The sequence below is a fragment of the Natrix helvetica genome (assembly GCF_964273705.1).
Source record: "Natrix helvetica genome assembly, chromosome: 2".
In the NCBI taxonomy this organism is placed as follows: domain Eukaryota; kingdom Metazoa; phylum Chordata; class Lepidosauria; order Squamata; family Natricidae; genus Natrix; species Natrix helvetica.
In genome coordinates this window covers 59,549,713-59,571,290 of record NC_138552.1, presented here as the reverse complement: position 1 = coordinate 59,571,290, position 21,578 = coordinate 59,549,713, and the positions used below count along the sequence as shown (strand labels likewise).

Below are 21,578 nucleotides of genomic sequence, written 5' to 3'. Positions count from 1 at the left end.
CATGGCCAGAGTTTAATTTCTGAGTTAGTTCTTGCTTTATAGTTACACCACAACTTTTTGCTTCATTTGGAACAGTTTTGGGAATATTTAAATACTAAACAAAGAATTGTGGCCTCAACATGAATACAAAATTTCATTATAATATCCTGGAGTATTGAAGTTTTATTGTTTTTTAAGCTACACATTTTACAATAGTCTAATTACACTTTTAACTAAATAATGTGGCTCCTCTTGAGAGATGCAATTAAAAGTAATAGTGCTATATGTTTAAAATATTAAGGGAAGGAAACAGAAAAGATTTCTTAAGTAAATTGTTGAGTACACGTACAAACTTATTCAGAATCATAAATCTATGCAATTATTCAGTTTGTACACATGAAACATTGGGGGGGAGGGGTGATTAAGCATGCACAGAACTGCAAAGGCTTCTGCAGGGAAGTTTAGGTGGTGATATACAGATAGTCCTCGACCTACGACCACAATTGAGCCCACAATTTATGTTGTTAAGTGAGACATTTGTTAAGCCAGTTTTGCCCCATTTTATGACCTTTCTTACCACAGTTATTAAGGGAATCACTGCAGTTAACAAGTTAGTAACCCGGTTGCTAAGTGAATTTGGCTTCCCCATTGACTTTGCTTGTCAGAAGGTCACAGAAGATGATCACATGACCTGGGGACACTGCAACCGTCATAAATATGAACCAGTTGCCAAGCATCTGAATTTTAAATCACATGATCATGGGGATGCTGCAAAAGTTGTAACTGTGAAAAACAGTCATAAGTCATATTTTCAGTGCAATTGTACTTTCAAACGGTCACTAAACGAACGATTGTAAATCGAGGACAACCTGCATTGAAACCAGCCTAGTTTTCAAACTCCAGTTATTTTAAACATGCACAGGAAGGATTAGAAGTTGTGTAGCACCACACACTTTTTTTTAAAGCTTCAGCTCCTTCAGTTGCCTCTACATAAGTCCCTGTCCTTTTTATTTGAAGTGGGAACCTGCAGATGGATTTGTATATGTGAGTTTGTCTGAATACATGAAGCAGCATTATAGCAGATGCTTTAGCTGGTACAAAATGCAGTTTTGGGTGTCCAAGAATAGCGGATGTAACACCTCCACTGTTCAAGCTGCATTGGGTGCCAGTCTGCTTCCTGGTTGAATTCAAAGTGTTGGTTACTATTTCTAAAGCTGTGTATGTTATGTTACCTATGGAACCCATTACATTAGGCTAGCTCACCTGGTCTGTATATTGTAGACCTCGTCAGCCAAAGAATTCCAACAGGAAGAGAACCTTCTCTGCTGTTGTGGGGAACAACATGGTGCTGGAGGTAAGGTAAGCCCCAATCTCCTGGCCTTCTGGAAAATTGTGGGAACACAGCTCTTTGGCCTTGCATGAGGTATACAGAGAAACACATAGTCATAGGGTTGTTTAGAGAACAGAAAACCCTTCCTTCACCTTTTAATTAATTTTAACATTGTTTCCCTCTTTTAAAGTTTCCTATACTTTTTAATGTTTTTAACATTTTATGAACATTGCATATGAAGAACAGTTGCAAGAATTGGGTATGCCTAGTCCAGTTTAATGTAAAGAAGGAATAGGAGTGACATGATAGCAGTGTTCCAATATCTAAGGAGTTGCCGCAAAGAAGAGAGGATCAACCTATTCGCCACAGCACCCAAAGACAGGATAAGAAGCAATGGATGGAAACTAACCAAGGAAAGAAACAACCAAGAACTAACGAGAAATTTCCTGACAATTAGAACAATTAATTAGTGGAACGACTTGTCTCCAGAAATTGTGGGTGCCCCAACAATGGAGTTTTTAAAGAAGAGACTGGACATTTAAGAAGAGATTTGTCTGAAAAGGTATAGGGCTCCTGCTTGAACACGGATTTGGACTAGAAGACCTCCAAGGTCCCTTCCAAATCTGTTATTCTTTTATTTGTACATTACGAGAGCCCCTTGTGAGGGAAATAGTGATTTTAAAATGTGGCAGGCAGACGGACGGACGGATGGATGATAGATGAAAAAAATCTCTCTCAAAGCAGTAAAAGTAGGGGTGAAGGGAAAAAAATGTTCTGTTCCTATTTCTTATTATCTCGGGAGCATCTAAAAGGCCATCCTACAGCAAAATAAACACATTTCAATTAATAAATACTATCAAAGTACATATTAGTGGGGTTTTTTTGTAATTAAAGATAGTTTCCAAGAATTACTAATTACTAATTAGAAATTACTAATCTTACTAATGAAATAAAAGTCTATAGACAAAAGCAGTCTAGATGCCTTATTTTGCTTAGTCAGGAAATTGTAGAAAAATAGAGAATCTATTGTACAATATCGTTCAGCAACCTTTCCAGTTCATAGACTCCCTTTAAGCCTTAAGAGTGCCATGACTTTTTTGGCAATTTCAGTGATTTGCTGTAAACTTTCAGTTTTCTTATGTAAAATTTAAGCCATTTGTAGTTAATTTAGACATCTGAAACTGCTGTTTTGTGGGGAAACTGGGGACCTTGTGCTTCTAATCCTTCTCCATTCTTCTGCTTATCCGCACTTTCATGGACAATTGCAGTTTTGTATCCAAAGGCTAAAATTAGAAAAGGCGGAGCAGTTATCATTGTGGTTGTTTACACGCGATGTGCTGGGAAAAAACATCTTGGGAACTAGAAGTTCTTAGAGTGCTATTTCTAGCTCCACTTCTTTGGATTGTGATTTAGCCAATGTTTCCGACCCGTCTTTCAATCTGAAAATGAGCAAGGGCTCCCAGAGCATGTGGAGACTTGTAAGTGGGATCACACATGTTCTGCTTGCCTAAGATATCTCATATTGTTATACAGGCAGCTCTGCCATTCACATATAAAGTGAGAGAAAGAATGCTATTCTTAATAGATTTTTATCCTGTGTTTATTACTTTATAACTAACTCAAGGTGGCAAATATACCTAATACTTCCTTCTCCTTTTTTCCATACAACACCAGCCGTGTGAGGTGAGTTAGACTGAGAGACAGCGGCTTTTCCAAAGTCACCCAGCTGGCTTTCATGTCTAAGGTAGGAGTAAAATCACAATCTCCTGGTTTCTCGACCAGCACCTTCATCACTAGGCCAAACCAACTCTTCTTCATATCTATTCTTCTTTACATTCACAAGTATTCTTCACATCAAACTTCCTTAACCAGGTTATTTTCAAATGAGATGGGCAACAAGCCCCATCATTCTCAGCCAGCATGGTTTGGGATACATTGTTTAGTGGATATTGCTGTTTCAGAAATGTGGAAAGTACTGGATTTACTTTCAAAGAAAGTTGTGGATGAAGGGAATGAGACTTAGGTATTACTTTAACCTGATTTTTCTGTTTTGTCCTAAATTTATATTTCCTTCTGAGCCTTGTATAGAGATCATTGCCTAATCAATACAATGTAGCTGTAATTATTTATTAATTAATTATTATTTATTTATTTATTTATTCATTTTATCAGACTTATTAGTCGCCCCCTCTCCCCACAGGGACTCGGGGCGACGTACACAAGCAACGGTCTACGGACTACAAAGGAGGAGGTAAAAATAAATAAATACAATAATCAGAGAAGTTAAAACCCCAATAAGAATAAAAGTTTAAAAGCTAACATTGACAATTAAAATTAACCAAATTAATAATTATAGCATTTCAGTAACAGGTGTTTTCATTTTTGCAAACTACTTATACTGTGAAGATGATGGAACTTGCTGAGATGGCTAACTTGACTTCTTTGATCAGAGAAAAGACAATACTTGCATTTACTTTTGATTGGAAACCCCTTGTAGACTTTATGCTTCTTTTTCATGTTTCTTTCTTTAACTTTCTTAAACTTAAGCTTTCTCATTGATTTTCTTCTTCTTTTCTTTTTCTTACTTTTTCTTACTTTATATTAGTTTTATCTTCCTTTTCAAAAACATCTTTAATAAAAATTATCTATAAAATAGCCTCTTAAACTTAATTATCTGTCCTTGTGAAATCCAGAGTTCAGAAACTTGATTTTTCATGTTCTCTGTCAGCTCCTTTTAAATAATTGCATTAGATCTTCTGTTTAAAAAACAGTTCAGTATAGAAGTTGCAAATGAGTCAGAAGACCCAGCTGATTTCAACCTTCATAGTATTTCTCAAGAGATACAGCACTTTGCTTTTTAATTAATTTTGCTTGCTATGGAAGCAGGATGCAGACGTATTTGGGGGGGAAAGAAAATAACATGATTTGCTATGATCCTCCTTGGAGATTATGACATGAAGAGCCAAGTTGGAACTTGAATAAAGAATGGATGAATCTGTGTAGGATATTTACAAAGTAGAGTAAAGAGAAAGGTTAAGAAAAGATTTATGTGTAGAACTATGATTTTCTATAGATGTTCTGGTTTAAATAAGCAATAGTAGCAAAGAGGTTACCGCAGAGACATTGATTACTTTTTCTTTAAAAGCCTCCCTTGTGAGGTTTCTTAAAATTTAATTGTAGTCTTCATATAGATTGTGCTGGAAAAAATTGCCCAGATTCACATCACTTTTCTTCTTTCTCAGTCACCTAAGCCATTTCATCAGAGTGCACTTTGCAACATCTCCAAGTACTTTTATGAAGACTCTGCATATGAGGTCAAGCAGACATAGAATATGTTGGAGAATATTTCTTTGAGCATGACCCAAACACCCAATAAACATGTGAGCACAAGGAAGTGCAAAGAAGGGGTCACAGGCAATTACTCAATTTTGCTCATTCCTGGGCAATAACAGGAAGTCTCCTCCTTGTGGGTATGGTAGTTAATGCTTTAGCTTTTGGGAAGTTCTGCTTTTTGCAATAGTGGTTATCTCTGGCCTTGGTGATGACTGCAGTCCTGTCACTGCAAGTGCATTTTGACTACTTCTGTATGTACAGGTGACTTCCTCAGTAGTAACAAAAAGAGTCAACATGACTAAGTAAAGTATAGGTATGTCTTCCACAAGTGCATGTATACATGCATGCATAGGTATTATGAAAGTTCCAAATTTCTCAAGTGGCTGAACTTTTAATAAAGGTTGTAAAAAATTCCCAGATAAACCCTCATTAGGCTTGGTTTGCTTATTCTGGGTAAGATGACTACAAGTAGCGAGGGAGATTTTCCAGTTCTGCAAACTAGTTCTTGGATTTGAAAAATGTCCAACTACCCAGAAGACAAAGAAACAGCAAGTTGTGATAGATGTTTTGTTAACACCAAGCTTTTGCAAAGTTTTGGAGATAATTTAGGGGAAAAAACTATTTAATTCATGCAATTCAAAAGTTATTCACCCTAAGCTACTCCAAGCTGGGGTAAGATTCCTCTCATAAATCAAAATATGACTCTGTCTATTTAGCTCTGTTAATCAAGAAACAATATCCCACCTTAGTTTGTTTCTGTGTCATTTTTTCCACAGATTTCTAGAAACAGAAATATTTATATTAAATATTTCTATCCTCAACGTGGTACAATCACCTCCTAGCTAAAGCCAAAGATTATAAATCCATGATCCTGATCTAATCTTGGACTCAATTAAAATGTCATTGACTTGTGTTGGCTTCTTTGAAAAATGGCCAGATTGGAACATCTTTAATTTGTGTCCATTTTTCATGAGGATACAACACTGGCTCATTTTCATTGCATGCAGTTTGGTCTTTGGTGAGACGTGTTTTGGCAATCTCTGTGATACATCGTTCTCGTCTTTGTGCTTCTGAGAGTGCAGATGCCTGCAATTATGATGGCATAGATTGCCTTCAGGAATAGTCATCTCATAAAAACTCTTGTCACAAGCCCAGGTGATGCCTATTGGCATAGTTTTATCTGTAGATTGTATCTTATACAGCAGAACTCTGTATAATTGAGACTGGAGGTCTCTGAATGGTCATATGTTAGGCATTGCATCATTATTTTGGACTTAGGAGTCTTTTGAAGACAAATGGAGAGAGATAAAAGGAGGTGGTCTTCCTATGTTCACCTGATGTCTGTCTCTCCCCTGGCCTATTTTGTAAAATGAGTCTCTTGAATTAAAACAACAAGGAAACTTCTTACCTTTCTGTCTTTTCAAGGATAGTTTAGATAGAATTTACATTTTCTACCTTCATGTGTTTATCATTAATTTTTCTTCAAATACAATGAATGTTTGCTAGCATTCATTGATAGTGGCGTCAAGTTCACCTTCTGCAACCAAGACAAACATATTATGAATATTTTTCTTCTTTAGTAAAGCCTTTGCTATTTATTTATTTTATGGGCTTAAAGGCCACTCCAATCACAATCAGTACTAACCAACAGAGTAACAATCTCTACAACAATCTCTGTCAACAATCTTGATGGAGGTATGCAGGAACTCTTATCTAGGCAAAATGGGCTGAAGCACTTTTCAAGTCCAGAACAAGAGAGTAGTTGGAAGCAGGCCTAGGACAGCCAACTCACCACAGGCAATTTGCCTCAGCTGTCTCATCCCCGCCAACTTGTTGGGGGACAATTCACTGTGGGATTATTCAACCAGGATAGTCCCTCAAGAGAGGGACAAGCGAATTGCAGTGAGCTTTATCTTGCTTTAGGTTTGACTCTTCTCAAGTTAGAAGTCCTCGAGGCTGGAATGAACTGCAATTCTACTTGTCCCTTTCTTGAGTTTTATCTCACGTTGAATTGTCCTGCGGCAAGTTTGCTGTGGTGAGATGGCCACAGTGAGTCTGCTGGGGAGAGTCAGACGGGGGTGAGTTGGCCATGGCAAGTTGTCCCATTCCACTTGGAAGCAGTTTAGGAAGAGACCTCCCTAATTCACTGGATCATAAGAAGAAAAAGGAGCACAATTAGACTCATAGCATTCTCTTTATTTTAATTAATTTCATTACGAGTAGTTTTAGCTCTGCGGAATCAATTTCCTGGTCTGGTCTATCTAGTGGGGCTGACCAACACAGAATCAGTTGGGACTGTGGCAGTTTCAAAATGTTGTAAAACCAATATAAATAATGTCATCTGTGTGATTTCCTACAAATTCATGAGCAGATCCAGGTTATCTACAGGTAGCAGTTTTGGCCCTATGCCCATCAGGCCTTCCTTCAGTTGCTTTGGCGGTTCTGCAATTCTGCACTGAGTTATTTTGATAAGCCAAAAGAGGCAGATAAGAGTCAGACCCTGGGGGCTCTGTTTTATGTAGCAACTTTTCTGCTTTAACAGCTGACTATTGTTCCATTGCTGTGGGTAGAGAAGAAAAGTGATCAGAATCTGATTGCGCTGAAGGAATACTCCGAATTCAATACATATGAATCACAGTATTCAAATACTGTGTCAAAACTTTCCAGTATTTGGAAAGGTTTGGCTTCACTTTTTGGATTGCCTCTCAGATTCATCAGATCCTGAAGGCCATAAATAAAGTTGGAATAGTAATCTTTAAAGGTAAAATCTTGCTTTTCTTTAAATGTAGCTGTATCTGCTTTAGAAATGAATATGTCAATCTTCCTCCATGACCTTGTGCAAAATTTGGTTGGCTTTTGATCCTGTCAAAAGCAACAGAGAGAGAGATGACATGTTTCCATAACTCTTAGCCTTATGCAGTAAGGCTAAAATAAGAACAGTCTGGTCAAAGTATATTAGGCCATGCTGGACATAAACCTTCTTCTTTTAACCTTCTGCTCCTACAAACACATGGTTTTTATTTAAAGGGCAGCCTTCCAATGACATGGTTAATTATCTGGAGCTGTGCAAATTCATTTCTTGTAACTTGGTTATCTAAATTCAGAAGAAATACACCATGTTGATTGCCTAATGCTGTGCTGGGGAAACTATGGCCTGCGTGCCAGAGGTGGCACACAGCACCCTCTCTTCAATTCAGCCTCTGCCTCCTCGCCTCAGTTCAGCTCCACTGCGCATGCGTGACCGCCTTCTGCTGGCCAGCGGGTCTTTGCTGTACATGCATGGGGGGCAGGGCACGTGCAGGACTGCTGCACAAGCATGTAGGGGGCGGGGGCATGGGGGGGCATGTGTGCATGCACAGGGGACCAAGGCCTGTGTGGGAAGGTGTATGTGCATGCAAGGGTGGGGCACATGTAGGGGAACCACACATGCAGGGGGGTGCGCATGCAAGGGGCACATGTGGGGTGTAACGTATGCATTGCATTTTAGGGGTTCGAGCGCACACATGCTTTGGACAGTCAGTCCTGAAAAGGTTAGCCATCACTGGCCTAATGACTTCAGCTTTTTCCACACTACATAGGCAGGCAAGTCTTGTTGTTTTTGTCAGCAGAGAAACTTCCTGGGCAGTATCTGATCTGAACCTATCATGGTTCTAAGTCTATCAATGCATGCTCCAATCATTTGGGTGTTCTAAAGAATGAGCTTTGTTACAGTTTCCAGTCCTTTGTGATCAGAAACTACCATTACCAGTTGCCCTTGAGCAAAATATTGGACAGAATTTATTCAAATATCACAGATGGTAGTTCTTTTACTATTTATGCAAGCCCCTGTTGAGCTACTGAGAGGCTCTGCTTGCATTGTCAGTTGGTTGCTCCTGTGAAACCTCCCCAATTCTTTTTCAGAAGAATCGCATTGTAAAATCATCTGCTCCTCAGTGGCAGTATTTTATGGCAGGTGCTTTGGTGATTAATTGCTTTAATCTTTCAAATGCTTTTTCCTGGAGTACCAACTAGTACCTTCTACGTTCTTTTTAATACCGCTATAGTACCAACTGAATGGCCAAATCTGCAAAACTTTTAGCTAGGAAGTTTATTGTTCCCGTGAAACAGTGAATTCTGGTCACATCCTTGGTCATAGCCTGTTCCAAATTGCCTCTTCATTCTGAGATGAGACTTTAGACCTTGACCTGAAAGATCATGCTCTGCATATGACACCTTTCCCTGGTTGAATCTAATTTTGCCTGGATTTAATTGGATATCCTTTTCTTTCCACCACTGAAGGAAGGAAGACTGTAACTTACCAATTGGGAGCTTTCTACATTATTTTGTCCTTCTCCTATAATCAGAATGTCATCAACAATTAGCTTCAAACTGGACTGTTAATGCTTGGTTTAATTTCAGTTGAAATATTTCACGCAGCAGAGATCCCCAGCTATAGACATCTATAATGGTCAATATGTGAGAGATGTAGAAAATCTAGTCAAATTTGCTCAACTTTTCATGCAACCTCACAAACCAGAAGTCATTAATGATATCACTATGGATATTGTTTTGTTCCATGATTCCCATGAATATGCAGGCACAGGCTTGGCTGTCTGCCACGACTAATTACATAGATAAAGCCACCCCTTGGCTAGGAGCTAGAAAGTTATCTTCAAGAACCCAAGATTAAACTTACAGAATGCTTTCTCAATGGCACATATAATGGACTGTTGTTTCCTGCAAAGATTCCCCTCTCGTTGCTCCACCTATAAACTCTTTGGGATGGGCCACAGCCTTAGCCAGCTGTCCTTACTTCCTTCTATGATGTCTTCTCCACAGCTATTCCTTTCTCCTATCAATTCTACGCATACGCACATCAGGGACAACCTCCCTCTGTTCCTCCTCACTGCTCCCTGACTCAGATGCCACCTGGTGGCCAACAGGCCTCTCTAGTTCCTGCTCTGACTCTAAACACCCTCCAGAGTCTTTCTCATCCTCCAGAGCAGTCCCATAATGGTCTGAGCTGTCAGAGTCCACCAACACAATCTGGGCCACAACAGATATTCAAATTCCAAATCATACAGACGACATCGATTGTAAGTATTAGATAATCAAACGATTTTCACGCTCAGTTGACGAAGGTTCCTGGATCTCTAATTGGCCTTCTTTGCTCTATTTTGAGCCTACTGTACATTAGGGATGTCCAAATCCTTTGAAACAGTACTTTTAACTTTGTGCGATCACATCCAAAACATCTCTTTTCCAGGCCATTGAATTGCCTGGTGTTTTATGAGGCTACTTCCTAAGGTGATTCTGGATGTAGATCAGTGGTGGGTTCTGGATCCCGTTCCAACCTGTATGGTTGGAAGGGGCCCAGTGGCGTCAGGTCACATGCATGCGTCTTACCGCTTCTGTGAGCCTCCATGATGCTCCAGCTGCTCAGCGGAGCGTCGCACAGGTGCTGTATGCACCGTGCGTGTGTGTGGAAGCGCCGAAGACTTAAAAGACCGGTAAGGAGCTCAGGCGGGTGGGTGGAACCTCCGGAGCACCGTACCGGAATGGTATCTGGTGCTCCGGGCAGGCTCCGGTATGCCCGTACCGGGTAGTACTGCCTGCAACCCATCACTGATGTAGATGCATGCGTAGTTACTTCACTTTGCTGGATAACAAAGTAAAGTGGCTTTGCAAGAGACAGCCAAGGCCTGCTAATCAAGAAACTGGGGAAAATGCATTTGTTTCATTGATTTGAAAAGAGGTATAGATAGTCTTCGACTTACGACCACAGTTGAGCCCAAAATTTCTAAGTGAGACATTTGTTAAGTGAATTTTGCCACATTTTATGACCTTTCTTTCCACAATTGTTAAGTGAATCACCGCAGTTGTTACATTAGTAAAATGGTTGATCACATGACCTGAGGACACTGCAATGGTCATAAATATGAGTCAGATGATAAGCGTCTGAATTTTTGATCACATGACCACAGGAATGCCACAATGGTCATAAATTTAAAAAGCAATTATAAGTCACATTTTCCAGTACCATTGTAACTCTGAACAGTCACTAAACAAATTGTTGTCAGTTGAAGACTACCTATGCTTTAGACTATCATTTGTTTTAAAATATAATCTTAGGCGAAAACTGTTTGATGCATTGTAGAAATACTAGTGAATGTTTGGAAGAAATCTTACCAATTTACCATTTAGTGACTATCCTTCCGCCAACCTTGGAAACCATTCTGTTACAGTACCATTAATATAGCTTCAAAATTTGAAATCTACTTAGTGGCCCCTTCTTTGCTTGTTATTGATCTTACCATCCACGGAATACTGAAGGAATATTGATAGAGAAGCATGCATGAGTTTTCCCTTGGGTCTTGTGACTGAAAAGATTGGAGTCCTGTTTAGTGGGAGGTCTTGGTTGTATTAAGGGTTTCGTATTGGAATTTAATTTGAAATTGTTTTGTTTCCTTGATTTAGTGTAAGCCATCCAGTATCACAACACTCAAGTTGGCTATGTAAATGCTTTACATAAAATAAAATAATGGGAAATCAGTAAGGAAAATAGTTACCGTAATATTCTTTCCTAGGGTTTATACTTTATTCAGCTCATTCTAGCTGTCCTTCAGATATCTAGCCATGCACTCTACTGCATTCATAAAACATGAATATGTGGCTATGAAGGTGGTAGCCTCTTAATGCCTTAACTCAAAACATGCATTTCCTACTAAGACCACAAAAAAGAATGGAGCTCAGACAGGTCCACAGAGCATATCCATATATATTTTCAACTATGGAGCACACATCCCTAAAGTGGATTTTGCACTGCAAAAAGAAAGCAACATCCTATGTCTGGGAACAAGACCAAGTTCATTTACATCAGAAAAAGATCAGCTATAATTTATTATGACCGTCCCCGGGGAACTAAGAGTATGTATCAATTTCAGTGTGGCACTAAAAATAGTCCTCTTCTATAGTAACATGATGTCATGCCATCATATTGCTGAGGACTTAAAACCATATTGTTTTAATCATTATTTTTTGTCTAAGACACAATAGGTGGATTTACAACATTAAGTTACATAGAGTTGGATCCACATAGTATTAAGCCTTATTGTTTGTGTTAATTTGTCATGATGGTTGTTGCTTGTTTTACCACCTTGGCTTATATTTTTAAAAGACAAAAACGGAATGATATCTTTAACACCACTGAATACCAACTTCATCCCCAAGGTCCTTGGAAAGTACTCACTAGATGCATAAAAAAGCCAAATTCAGTCTAAAAAGCTGGCTGACTGTGTGACAAATCATAATACATACAATAATACAATAGTAGAGTTGGAAGGGACCTTGGAGGTCTTCTAGTCCAACCCCCTGCCTAGGCAGGAAACCCTATACTGTTTCAGACAGATGGCTATCCAACATCTTCTTAAAGACTTCCAGTGTTGGGGCATTCACAACTTCTGGAGGCAAGATGTTCCACTGATTAATTGTTCTCACTGTCAGGAAATTTCTCCTCAGTTCTAAGTTGCTTCTCTCCTTGATTAGTTTCCACCCATTGCTTCTTGTTCTACCCTCAGGTGCCTTGGAAAATAGTTTGACTCCCTCTTCTTTGTGGCAACCCCTGAGATATTGGAACACTGCTATCATGTCTCCCCTAGTCCTTCTTTCTCTTAAGCTAGACATACCCAGTTCCTGCAACCGTTCTTCATATGTTTTAGCCTCCAGTCCCCTAATCATCTTTGTTGCTCTTCTCTGCACTCTCTCCAGAGTCTCCACATCTTTTCTACATCGTGGCGACCAGAACTGAATGCAGTATTCCAAGTGTGGCTCTACCAAGGCATTATAAAATGGTATTAACACTTCACGTGATCTTGATGAATTTATGAGTTTATATATTTATTCTTATGCCCAATGGAACAAAGATTTGATCAAGAAGGCATGATATTCTAACCTCAGAAGGGTAATTAAAAAGAAATAGTAACCTCTTCTAAGAGTTTTCTAGTAAAAGGTAATATCGAGGTTGTCATCAGATTGATTGACATTTTTTATACTTCCTAGTTCATCCAACTATATACTATTTAGCTCTTCTGACAAGGATATTTATACACCCTACCCTTAGAAATGTAGAAAAGCAGGTGCCTTGAATCTTACTACCCAAAGTCCAAAATTACAGAACTCCTTTTACAGTACTAATTCCTAATGGCTTCTTGGTGCTTCCTGAGCTGATTTTCTTGCAGATGTTTCAGTACTCAAACTAGGTAATATTATCAGTGCTAATAAGAAATGGGGCTTGCTTTCAGTTTATACGCTAGTGGCTTGCCCTATCTGTGTTGGTAGGAGTCAGTGATGGGACATTACCGGTACCCCCTGGTACGGGCGTACCAGTGCCTGTTGGGAGTACTAGGTACCGTTTGGTATGGTGCTCCGGAAGGGTCACCCGCCCATTCTCCTTACCTGTATTTGAGCCAATCGGGGCTTTCAAGCATGCGCACGGAGCGTACAGCGCCTGCGTGATGCTCCGCTGAGCAGCTGGAGTGTTGCGGGCGGTAAGTATGCATGAGCGCTTTGCGCGCTTGCTGTGCGCGTGCATGTGGTGGGCCACCGGCACCGTTGCAGCTTACCAGTTGCAACGCGATCCGGAACCCACCACTGGTAGTAGTAGTTTTGGAGGTTCTTTGGTTGGGCTGTATACCGTTAGCTTCCTTGATTGAGGTATTGTTTACTTAATTGTTGGTCTGATGTTAATTTTGGAGTTAATCTAATTCCTAAATGATGGGGATAGCTGCACAGCCATGGTGTCTTGATATTCAGGGAAGGTTTCAATGAGAAAATACTTATTAAAGAACTTTCTATAGAAGGAAGATGGATAGATAAGAAAGCTATAATGGGAAACTTACAATCCACCCCCCCCCCAAAAAAAAACCTACGGTGAGCCTAAGAGTAGAATATGAGTGTCAAACTTGGAATGACATGTTGTCACATGACGTATTGCAACTTCCCCCCTTCACTAAAATGGGGTGGGCATGGCCAGTGTGTGACGCATCTGGACCGCGGCCGTGAGTTTGACACTCCTGCTGAGATTCTCAATCATCCAGGTCATGTTTGTCCCAAAGGTGCTTTTTCAGGAGGCAACTGGACTTTCTTGTTTTTTCTTTTGAAGACATTTCACGTCTCATCCAAGAAGCTTCTTCAGCTCTGACAGGATAGTGGGGAATGGAAGGATTTATATCAATCTTCAAAAGAAATAACAAAGTCCAGTTACCTCCTGAAAAAACACCTTTGGGTCAGCCTAAGACTGTGATGGCAAACCTATGGCACGTGTGCCACAGGTGGCATGCAGAGTCCTCTGTGCAGGCACGCAAGCTGTAGCCCAAGCACAGTTCCACCGCACATATGCATGCGCTTCTTGCCGGTCAGCTGATTTTCAAGTCTCTGCCGCTCATGCAAGGGGTGGGGCACATGCACAGGGGCCCGGGGAAGCACGCCATTTTTGGTCCCAGAAGGCTGCAGGGAGGACTTCTATGCCCAAAACAGGGCATGGGGGGGTGTCACACACACATGCATGGGGAGGGGTGTCACGCTGATTGGGTCATGCATGCATTGCATTATGGATGCAGGCACGCGTTGTCGGCGCATGACGACAAAAAGGCCTAAGATATCACTGGCCTAAGAATATCACTGGCCTAAGATATTACTATATACTATACTATATACTATATCCTTAAATAAGTCTAGCATGTGTTCCTAATTAATTACATCAAGGGGAATAATTGGAAGGGAAATCATCCTCCCTTTTGCTTGAATATTGATAGAACTTTGCCTTTTTTTTCCTTTAGTGCTTAGCTTGATAGAATATGGAGAGTAACTAAAAGTTTATTTGAGGAAATTCACTACTGCTTTATTCAATCATTGAATATCATGTTTTTGATATCTTGGATTTTTCAGCAAATCAGAAATGCTGACCCCCACCTTCTGAATGACCTTTGTGGAATGATAAACGTGCAATTTGGTTTCTGCAGTTATGTCATTGTTTAAGTGCAAAAGGCTTTTGGGGAAATTGAATGCTGAATTCCATTTATGCAGGCCTTTCAGCATGGAATCAACTTACCAGATGTTCTGCATTCCAAAGGCTATGATTTATCTCAGTCCAGTGCAAAAGCAGCAGGTAAAGCAATGAACGTGAGAGTAAATGGATCACCAGATGGCACCTGTTTTGACTCTGCAGCACCTGATTTTTTTTTATTAATGAGAAAGAACAATTTATATAATGCATATACAGTAAACCTGCCTTTTACTTGGCAGTGGGACAAGAGACCTCATCTAAGATTCTGTTGTGTATTCAGCAAAGAAAAGGTGCTCAGTTTAACAATTAAAGGCACCTTAAATATAAGGAGTTAGCTAGATGAATTAGAAGCTGCTGGCAGAGGATTGTTTGTGGGGGGAGGTAGGGATGTGGACTTCCTAATAGTATCACTAAGACCTTAACAACACTTGGTAAAGCAGACTTTATAATGGAAAGATGTATTTACTAAGAGGACATGAATAAATCTGTACTACATGTAGCTATTCCTTACGGTTATGAGCGCTGAAGACCTAACATCACTGAATATACACATGCAACACTGCAGAACTAAAGGTTTGTTTGTTTGACATAGTTCAAATTAACTGTCTTGACACAATGTCTGAACATACTGTAGTGCCTCATTTTACTTAGCAGTTGTCAGGTATTTTTTCTAGCAGCCAGAAAATGCTGCTGTTCCTTTCTTGCATTATTACTGTCTGTACAATGTTTTAAAATGGCAGCTCAGCTGTAAGATAATAACATTCCTGAAGGGGCAAATCTCATTTATTTACCAAGTGGTGTCAAATCTTATAAAAGCTTTTTATCAAGGATCATGATAAAGCTTCTACCAGAGCAGATAAAAGAGAAGTGCTCCTATAAACAAGCCATATTTAACAGCTTAGAATTTGTTGCAATAAAATGTGGCAATTACTGCTGTTTATGATGGCTTATACAACTTTCTCGTAATATGGAGAGTGGGACCTTTGAATAGACCTCTCTGTTCTCCATATGCTCAGCCAGTATTGAGCTGGAAAAAATATGAAGAAAGAAGAGTAAATGTCAGTTCACCCCCCCCCCTTCCCCCATTTTAGGAAGAAGGCAAAGGATTATTTTTTTATGTAATATTTGTGCATTAGTCTGTTTCCTTCAGCAAACATTAGGACAAGCTGCAAGGGATATTTTTAAAACCCAATTCAAGTCAGGTTGTAAACCTGCAGATAAAAAGTTAGATTGCGAATCCAAAGGATTTATGAAGTATCCACCTGAAATCACTATGGTCCGAAATATTCTTTAAAAGAACATGGAAAGATTTTATTTCTGATTTTCCTGACCAGGCGCTGTTAAAATTAAATCTCACTCTAAAAATATCATTTCTAACCTTCCCTTCCTCCTTTACTGGCAAAAATAACTAATTACATGTCTTTATTCAATAAGTGTACATGATAGTCTTTTATTCCTGCCTAGGCAGGGGGTTGGACTAGAAGATCTCCAAGGTCCCTTCCAACTCTACTATTGTATTATGTATTATGTATTCTGAATGGAGCTCTAAGAAGCAATGGAAGAATTCCAATTTTTCATTTCTTATGATAGCACATAAGCCCGTTTTAAAATACAGACGAGTAGCCCACACTACACGCGGGATTAGAGAAAGCAGGATCTTGTACGCCAGTCAACAATAATGCCCCATATTCTTGTGAAAAATATAAATACAATATAAACTCTCTTGAATCAAATCCACGCCATTGTCTTCTTCTGGGATGTTTTCGAAAGCCAACCCAGTAGCTCTTAAAAGCGTTGGAAGTTGTTTTGAAAAATGCGTCATTAAAAGCGATATAACGCAACAGCCGCAACTACAACCGTCATCAGATCAGCGTGTTCGCGGGGCACGTTTGCAGTTCGAATCGAAGTTGTACAGCGACCCTTTAAAGAGCAGCTTTAAATCACAGCCGAACAGAAATCCTCTACCGCTACAGAGGACGCAAGGCCATTGAAGTAGGAAAGGGAAGAGGATGGCTCTACAGTCTACCCTAATCGTATCTCTATATGCTTTTCAGGAAGTTGAACAAAGAGAGCAGGCGATCGCTCGCTGCTTGTGCCTGGAACGGGTTCAGCTTGTCAAAGGTTGGTCTTTTGAAAGGAAGGACTCGTTCTTTTCTAATAATGCAGCTAAGACTGGTCGGACTCTCATTGCTGGTTTCTAGACGATGTGTGAATTTGCAGGTTTCTCTTGTTTTAATCCAGTGTTTTTCAATCTAATTGACCTTTAGATGGGTGACTTCAACACCCAGAATTCCCTAGCCAGGAGCATAATAGGCTTACTGTAATGCATGTTTGGCCATAACATATTCATTTATTTGTACCCCACCCTTATTTTTACAAATTAATAAAAACATTGGATCTCAGCACAGAACGTGAACATTTCTCTATACATTTTTCTTTGATTAGGCTAGTATCTATTGGAAAGCAATGCTCAATTCTTGTTGAATTACCATTCAAGAATGAAATGGAAAAGTTGGTAACCCAGATATCTTTTATATATGTCAATGCTTTTCTTAAGCAGTTTCTGAATTGTCTATTAGCCACAGTCTGGACTTCAATCCAATAGTTTGGATACATAATAAATTATATTATGGCTTAAGTTTGATGACTTTCTGATCTATGGAATAAAACTAAAAGGATGAGCGATTTCTCTAGGATGTGGAATCACAAACTACTCAACTCCCCAAAATTTTAATCCCTTTAAGTTAGAATAGTTCTTCCCAGTGACCGTTATAACAGTGAGTCACCAGGAGGTAGTTACAAAGTAGTTACCATAAATCTTTAATTCAGAAATAATAAATAGCAGCAAAGAATTTGTCTCCATTTTCTAAAGAATAGAGGAAGCTATGGTTCACTAGTTCATCATATATTATTGTATGAAATGTCCCCTTTCAGCACTGGCAGTATACATTTTTCATAACAATACCAAAAAAAGCTGTTCCTTTTTCTTAGGGACTAATAGCAAAGAACTAAAGCCATTCATGCCTCACCCCCAATCCTTCTGGCCAAGATTTTTTTTTTTTTTTAGTATACAGGAATGGAAAACCCTCAATCACATGTCCTAACCACTGATAGTAATGTTTCAAAGATACCAAATAACAATTCACTGTTATTTCAGAATCTGCTACCTGCCGCAATCATCATATTTTATTTCATTTCTAAAATTTTTATTAAGTTTTATTATAAGATAAAAATATAGGGGGAAAAAAGAGAAAAGTGCAAAGAGAGAAAAGCAGCTACCGTGTTTTCCTGAAAATAAGACAGGGTCTTATTTTCTTTTGATCCCCAAAATATGGCCTGGGACTTATTATCGGGGGAGGGGCTTATTATTTTGGGGTTGCCAGGCAGCTGCTCTCTTGTGAGCAGGTTCCCAAAGAGCACAGCCTCAGGAGCAAATGACTGTGTTGCGCTGTCGCAGCAGTGCAACAAACAACCATGAGGTGACCACGCTGAAAAGCAACTGCCCAGCAATCCACCTCTACAGCCGGGCAGAGCACCGCTCACCGACCTAGCGGTATTCCAAGGTGCCAAGCCAAGCGAGCACCTGTTTCGCCGGCTCCCACAGCTTGGCGCCTTCAGGATACCGCTAGTTCAGTGAGTGGTGCTCTGCGTGGCCAGAGGAGGGGGGGTTGTCCAAGGGGCTTATTTTTGGGGGAGAGCTTATATTTTTGCCCACCCCAAAAATCTGTCATGGCTTTATTTTCAGGACAAGTCATGTTTTTGGGGAAACATGATATTTACTCTACTTCATTGTGGGACCATCCCTTGAACAGAAAAAATAATCAAGTTCTCAGTTCAGAGGTGTGGGGAATAAATTAAGAATTGTGGATTGGCCTGGCTAAAGAACAGGGTGCCTTGCTTCTAAAGTAAATTTGGGAGTCACAATAAGATGGGTTGATGATGAAATAAGAAAAATTGTAGCCAAGATATAATATTCATGATTTATTAGACTGCGTGGCCCTTCTTTTTATCCTTCATTAGCCTAAACTTGCTACAGATAGCTTCCTGAGATATCTGAAATGAAAAACCATGGTTTAAGTGCTGGTAACAGATTAAAATATAGTTTATGAGACCAGCTAGAACCAATAACATTTTTTTTTTGCATAGTAGTATTAGAAGTTACAGTGCCTATTCCAGTGTTGGCGAACTGTTTAGCACCGAGTGCTGAAACAGGACAGCCCGTGCGTGGGGCAGCACCAGAAACCGGAAGAGCAGTTCCCCAGTGTGCATGTGCACGCCGGGAAGCTGAATTTCTGGTTTCTTATGTGCGCATGTGTGCCAGTCACCTGGTCTTCCTGTTTCTGGTGTGAATGCATGCATGTTCAAGTACCAGCTGGCTGGCGCATATGCACGTGCTGAAAACCAGAAGCTCAGCTTTCCAGTGTACACATGTACAGAAATCGGGAGCTGCTCTTCTGGTTTCCAGCGCTCTCGTGCGTGAACCAGCTGGACCAGCTGGCCAGAACACAGAAGAGCAACGGGCAATGGCTAGCGTGCCTGGAGAGAAGGCTCTGTGTGCCACAGGTTCACCATCATTGACCTATATACATTCACTTCCTGAAAAGATAAAATAGATTTTTAAATTTTGATATGAGATACCAACCATATTTTAAATCCCAAGGAGTGAGTATGGGAGTATGTGTGTGTGTCTAAGTGTAGGGCAGTTGACTAAGAAGAAGGTCACATGTCACAGCAAAATTACAATCTGTTCAGATCTGCTAAGGGAAAATAAAAGTAAACTACTCAAAATTTCCGCTACTGGTTCTCCAGAACTGGTCAGAACCTGCTGAATACAACCTCTGACACACATGCTGAAAAACGTATTCAGACATTACATTTTAAACTATATATAAGACTATTATTTTTCTGGAGTGATTACTGATACTCTGTAGGCTCTAATATTTATTCTTTTGTTTTGTCTAATATATATCCTTGGACAAAAAAATCCATAGCCTTTGGTCTGCTTCTGTTCAATTAACATCCTTCCCATGGGCCTATGACTTTATTTGTGTGTGCGAGATATGGTGGAATAATTCCTTTTTGTTTTTCTGGTTAGTTTCCATGTTCCTGATGTTAGCTCAAAAATATGGAAATGATCATTTGAGAAAGAGTTGGATAAGAAACATGTGATGCCTTGAGTTGATGAAATCTTTGAAGTGAATTCGCCGTTATGCTATCTGATAGCTTCTGTATGCTTCACCTGTTGTTAATATGCATTTCAAATAATTGGTCTACTGGTCAAGTCTTTGACTGTAACTATGTACCATAGTAATACAGATAAGATTTTATAAAAAAGAAATATTTTCCCAATCCCAGGCATTGTAATTAATATGCCACACTTCACCAGATGGTAGCTCCTAGACACACCTGGCTTATACCGAGCGCTAAGTAAGTCAGTCTTCTCCAGGGCTACTGACTAGAAAGAAAAGTCAGAAAACATCTTTGAAAAAGTCAGTGTCAAACTGCATCTATTGTGCTGTCAAGAAAACAACAGAGCTGCTGTCACCAAGGATCAAGCTTGAATTGAGGGCATCTTTATTTTTATCATTTGTGTTTAGAGCTGAAACATTTCCAGAGCCATTGTTTTGTAGCTCTGGAAATGTTTCTTTTTTTAAAAAAAATCCTAATTAAAAATGGGCAATTGAGAAATTAGACATATTTATCTCTTAACATTACAGACAATTAATTCATCTAAATTGTACTTGGCTGTTCTTATTTAGTAAAATAAAAGGGGATTTATTGCTTTGCTCTTCTTCCTGGAATATAGCACTGGCCAAAAGTTTTTTCCCACCATTCTATATTATGTTTGTATGATGAATGTTATGGTTGTTTTCCAAAATGATAAATGAGAAAAAGATGCCAGCAGGTATTGTTTTATGGTAATTGAGATTTATAACACACTTTATCCATATATATTCAGAATTACGATTGGAAGTACCTTATAAAACAAGGTTAAATGATAATTACGTTAAACTAGTAAAATAATTCTTACTTGGTACTCTTAAGTATTAAGAGTCTTTCTTCACAGTTGATTTCTTTTGCAATTAATACCTTGCAGGTTTTTAAAAAAATAACTGCATGTTTTTTCTTAGAATTATAATTCCTCTCTATGCTTATATAGAATACAATTATGTTCCCAAGATCCAGATGACAGCCAGGAAGACATTTTTCCCAACCTGGGAAACATTCAGGTGTCTGAAATTTCAACTCCCAGAATTCTTATTTAGATTGCATAATGGTAGAGGAATTCTAGGAATTGATGTCCACGCTACTAGACGGTGCCCAGTTGATTCTAGGGTGTTGTAGTTGATCTCTCCCTTTAGATGAGCAGTCAAAACTGGTTTCTATTATCTACCATCAGTATTAAATGTGAATTGAAAGGCAGCCTATAAATCAATAAATACACCAGTGCTAGTACAACCTCTGTTTTCCCTGCCACCCACCCCACTTTTCAACGAAATGATGAACTGTATGGAATTGCTGCAAATCATCTTAGAGCAGCTCGGAGACAATGCCGTGCTGTGGTTCATCACACTTAAGTCGAAGATAATTGTATCTAGCATTTGTGTAAAACAGACCCTGAAGATTATGTGATAAGAGGCAGTTCAAGGCTGAGTCAAACAATCTACATGAAGAGCTATTGTTGCTTTTCATTTATAATTACTTATAATCTATCACTGTTGTTCTAGTTTTGCTTTCAACCTTCCAATGTTTTTATAAAAGCTCTATTTGCATAGGAACTTATGACCTGCATTTTATTCTGCTTTATTTGACTGTTTAAATGTTCCTATATCCCCCACTTATATCCTTTTTAGGTTACAGTGTGATGCATAATAATAATAGTAAAAAAAATCC

At 39.3% G+C, this 21,578-nt stretch overlaps 1 protein-coding gene across 1 annotated transcript in view; it reads left to right on the top strand.

The window, feature by feature from the left end:
• Positions 1–14,714: 14,714 nt before the first annotated feature.
• LOC309387355 (glutaredoxin-like protein C5orf63 homolog) overlaps positions 14,715–21,578 on the top strand; it is a gene marked incomplete at its 5' end in the record, with an annotated part of 23,590 nt that continues 16,726 nt past the window's right edge. Inside the window, 2 exons of the mRNA XM_081943828.1 lie at positions 14,715–14,786; positions 16,753–16,805. Of these exons, the coding sequence (XP_081799954.1) occupies positions 14,715–14,786; positions 16,753–16,805 (125 nt within the window). The remainder of the gene's footprint in view (positions 14,787–16,752; positions 16,806–21,578) is intronic.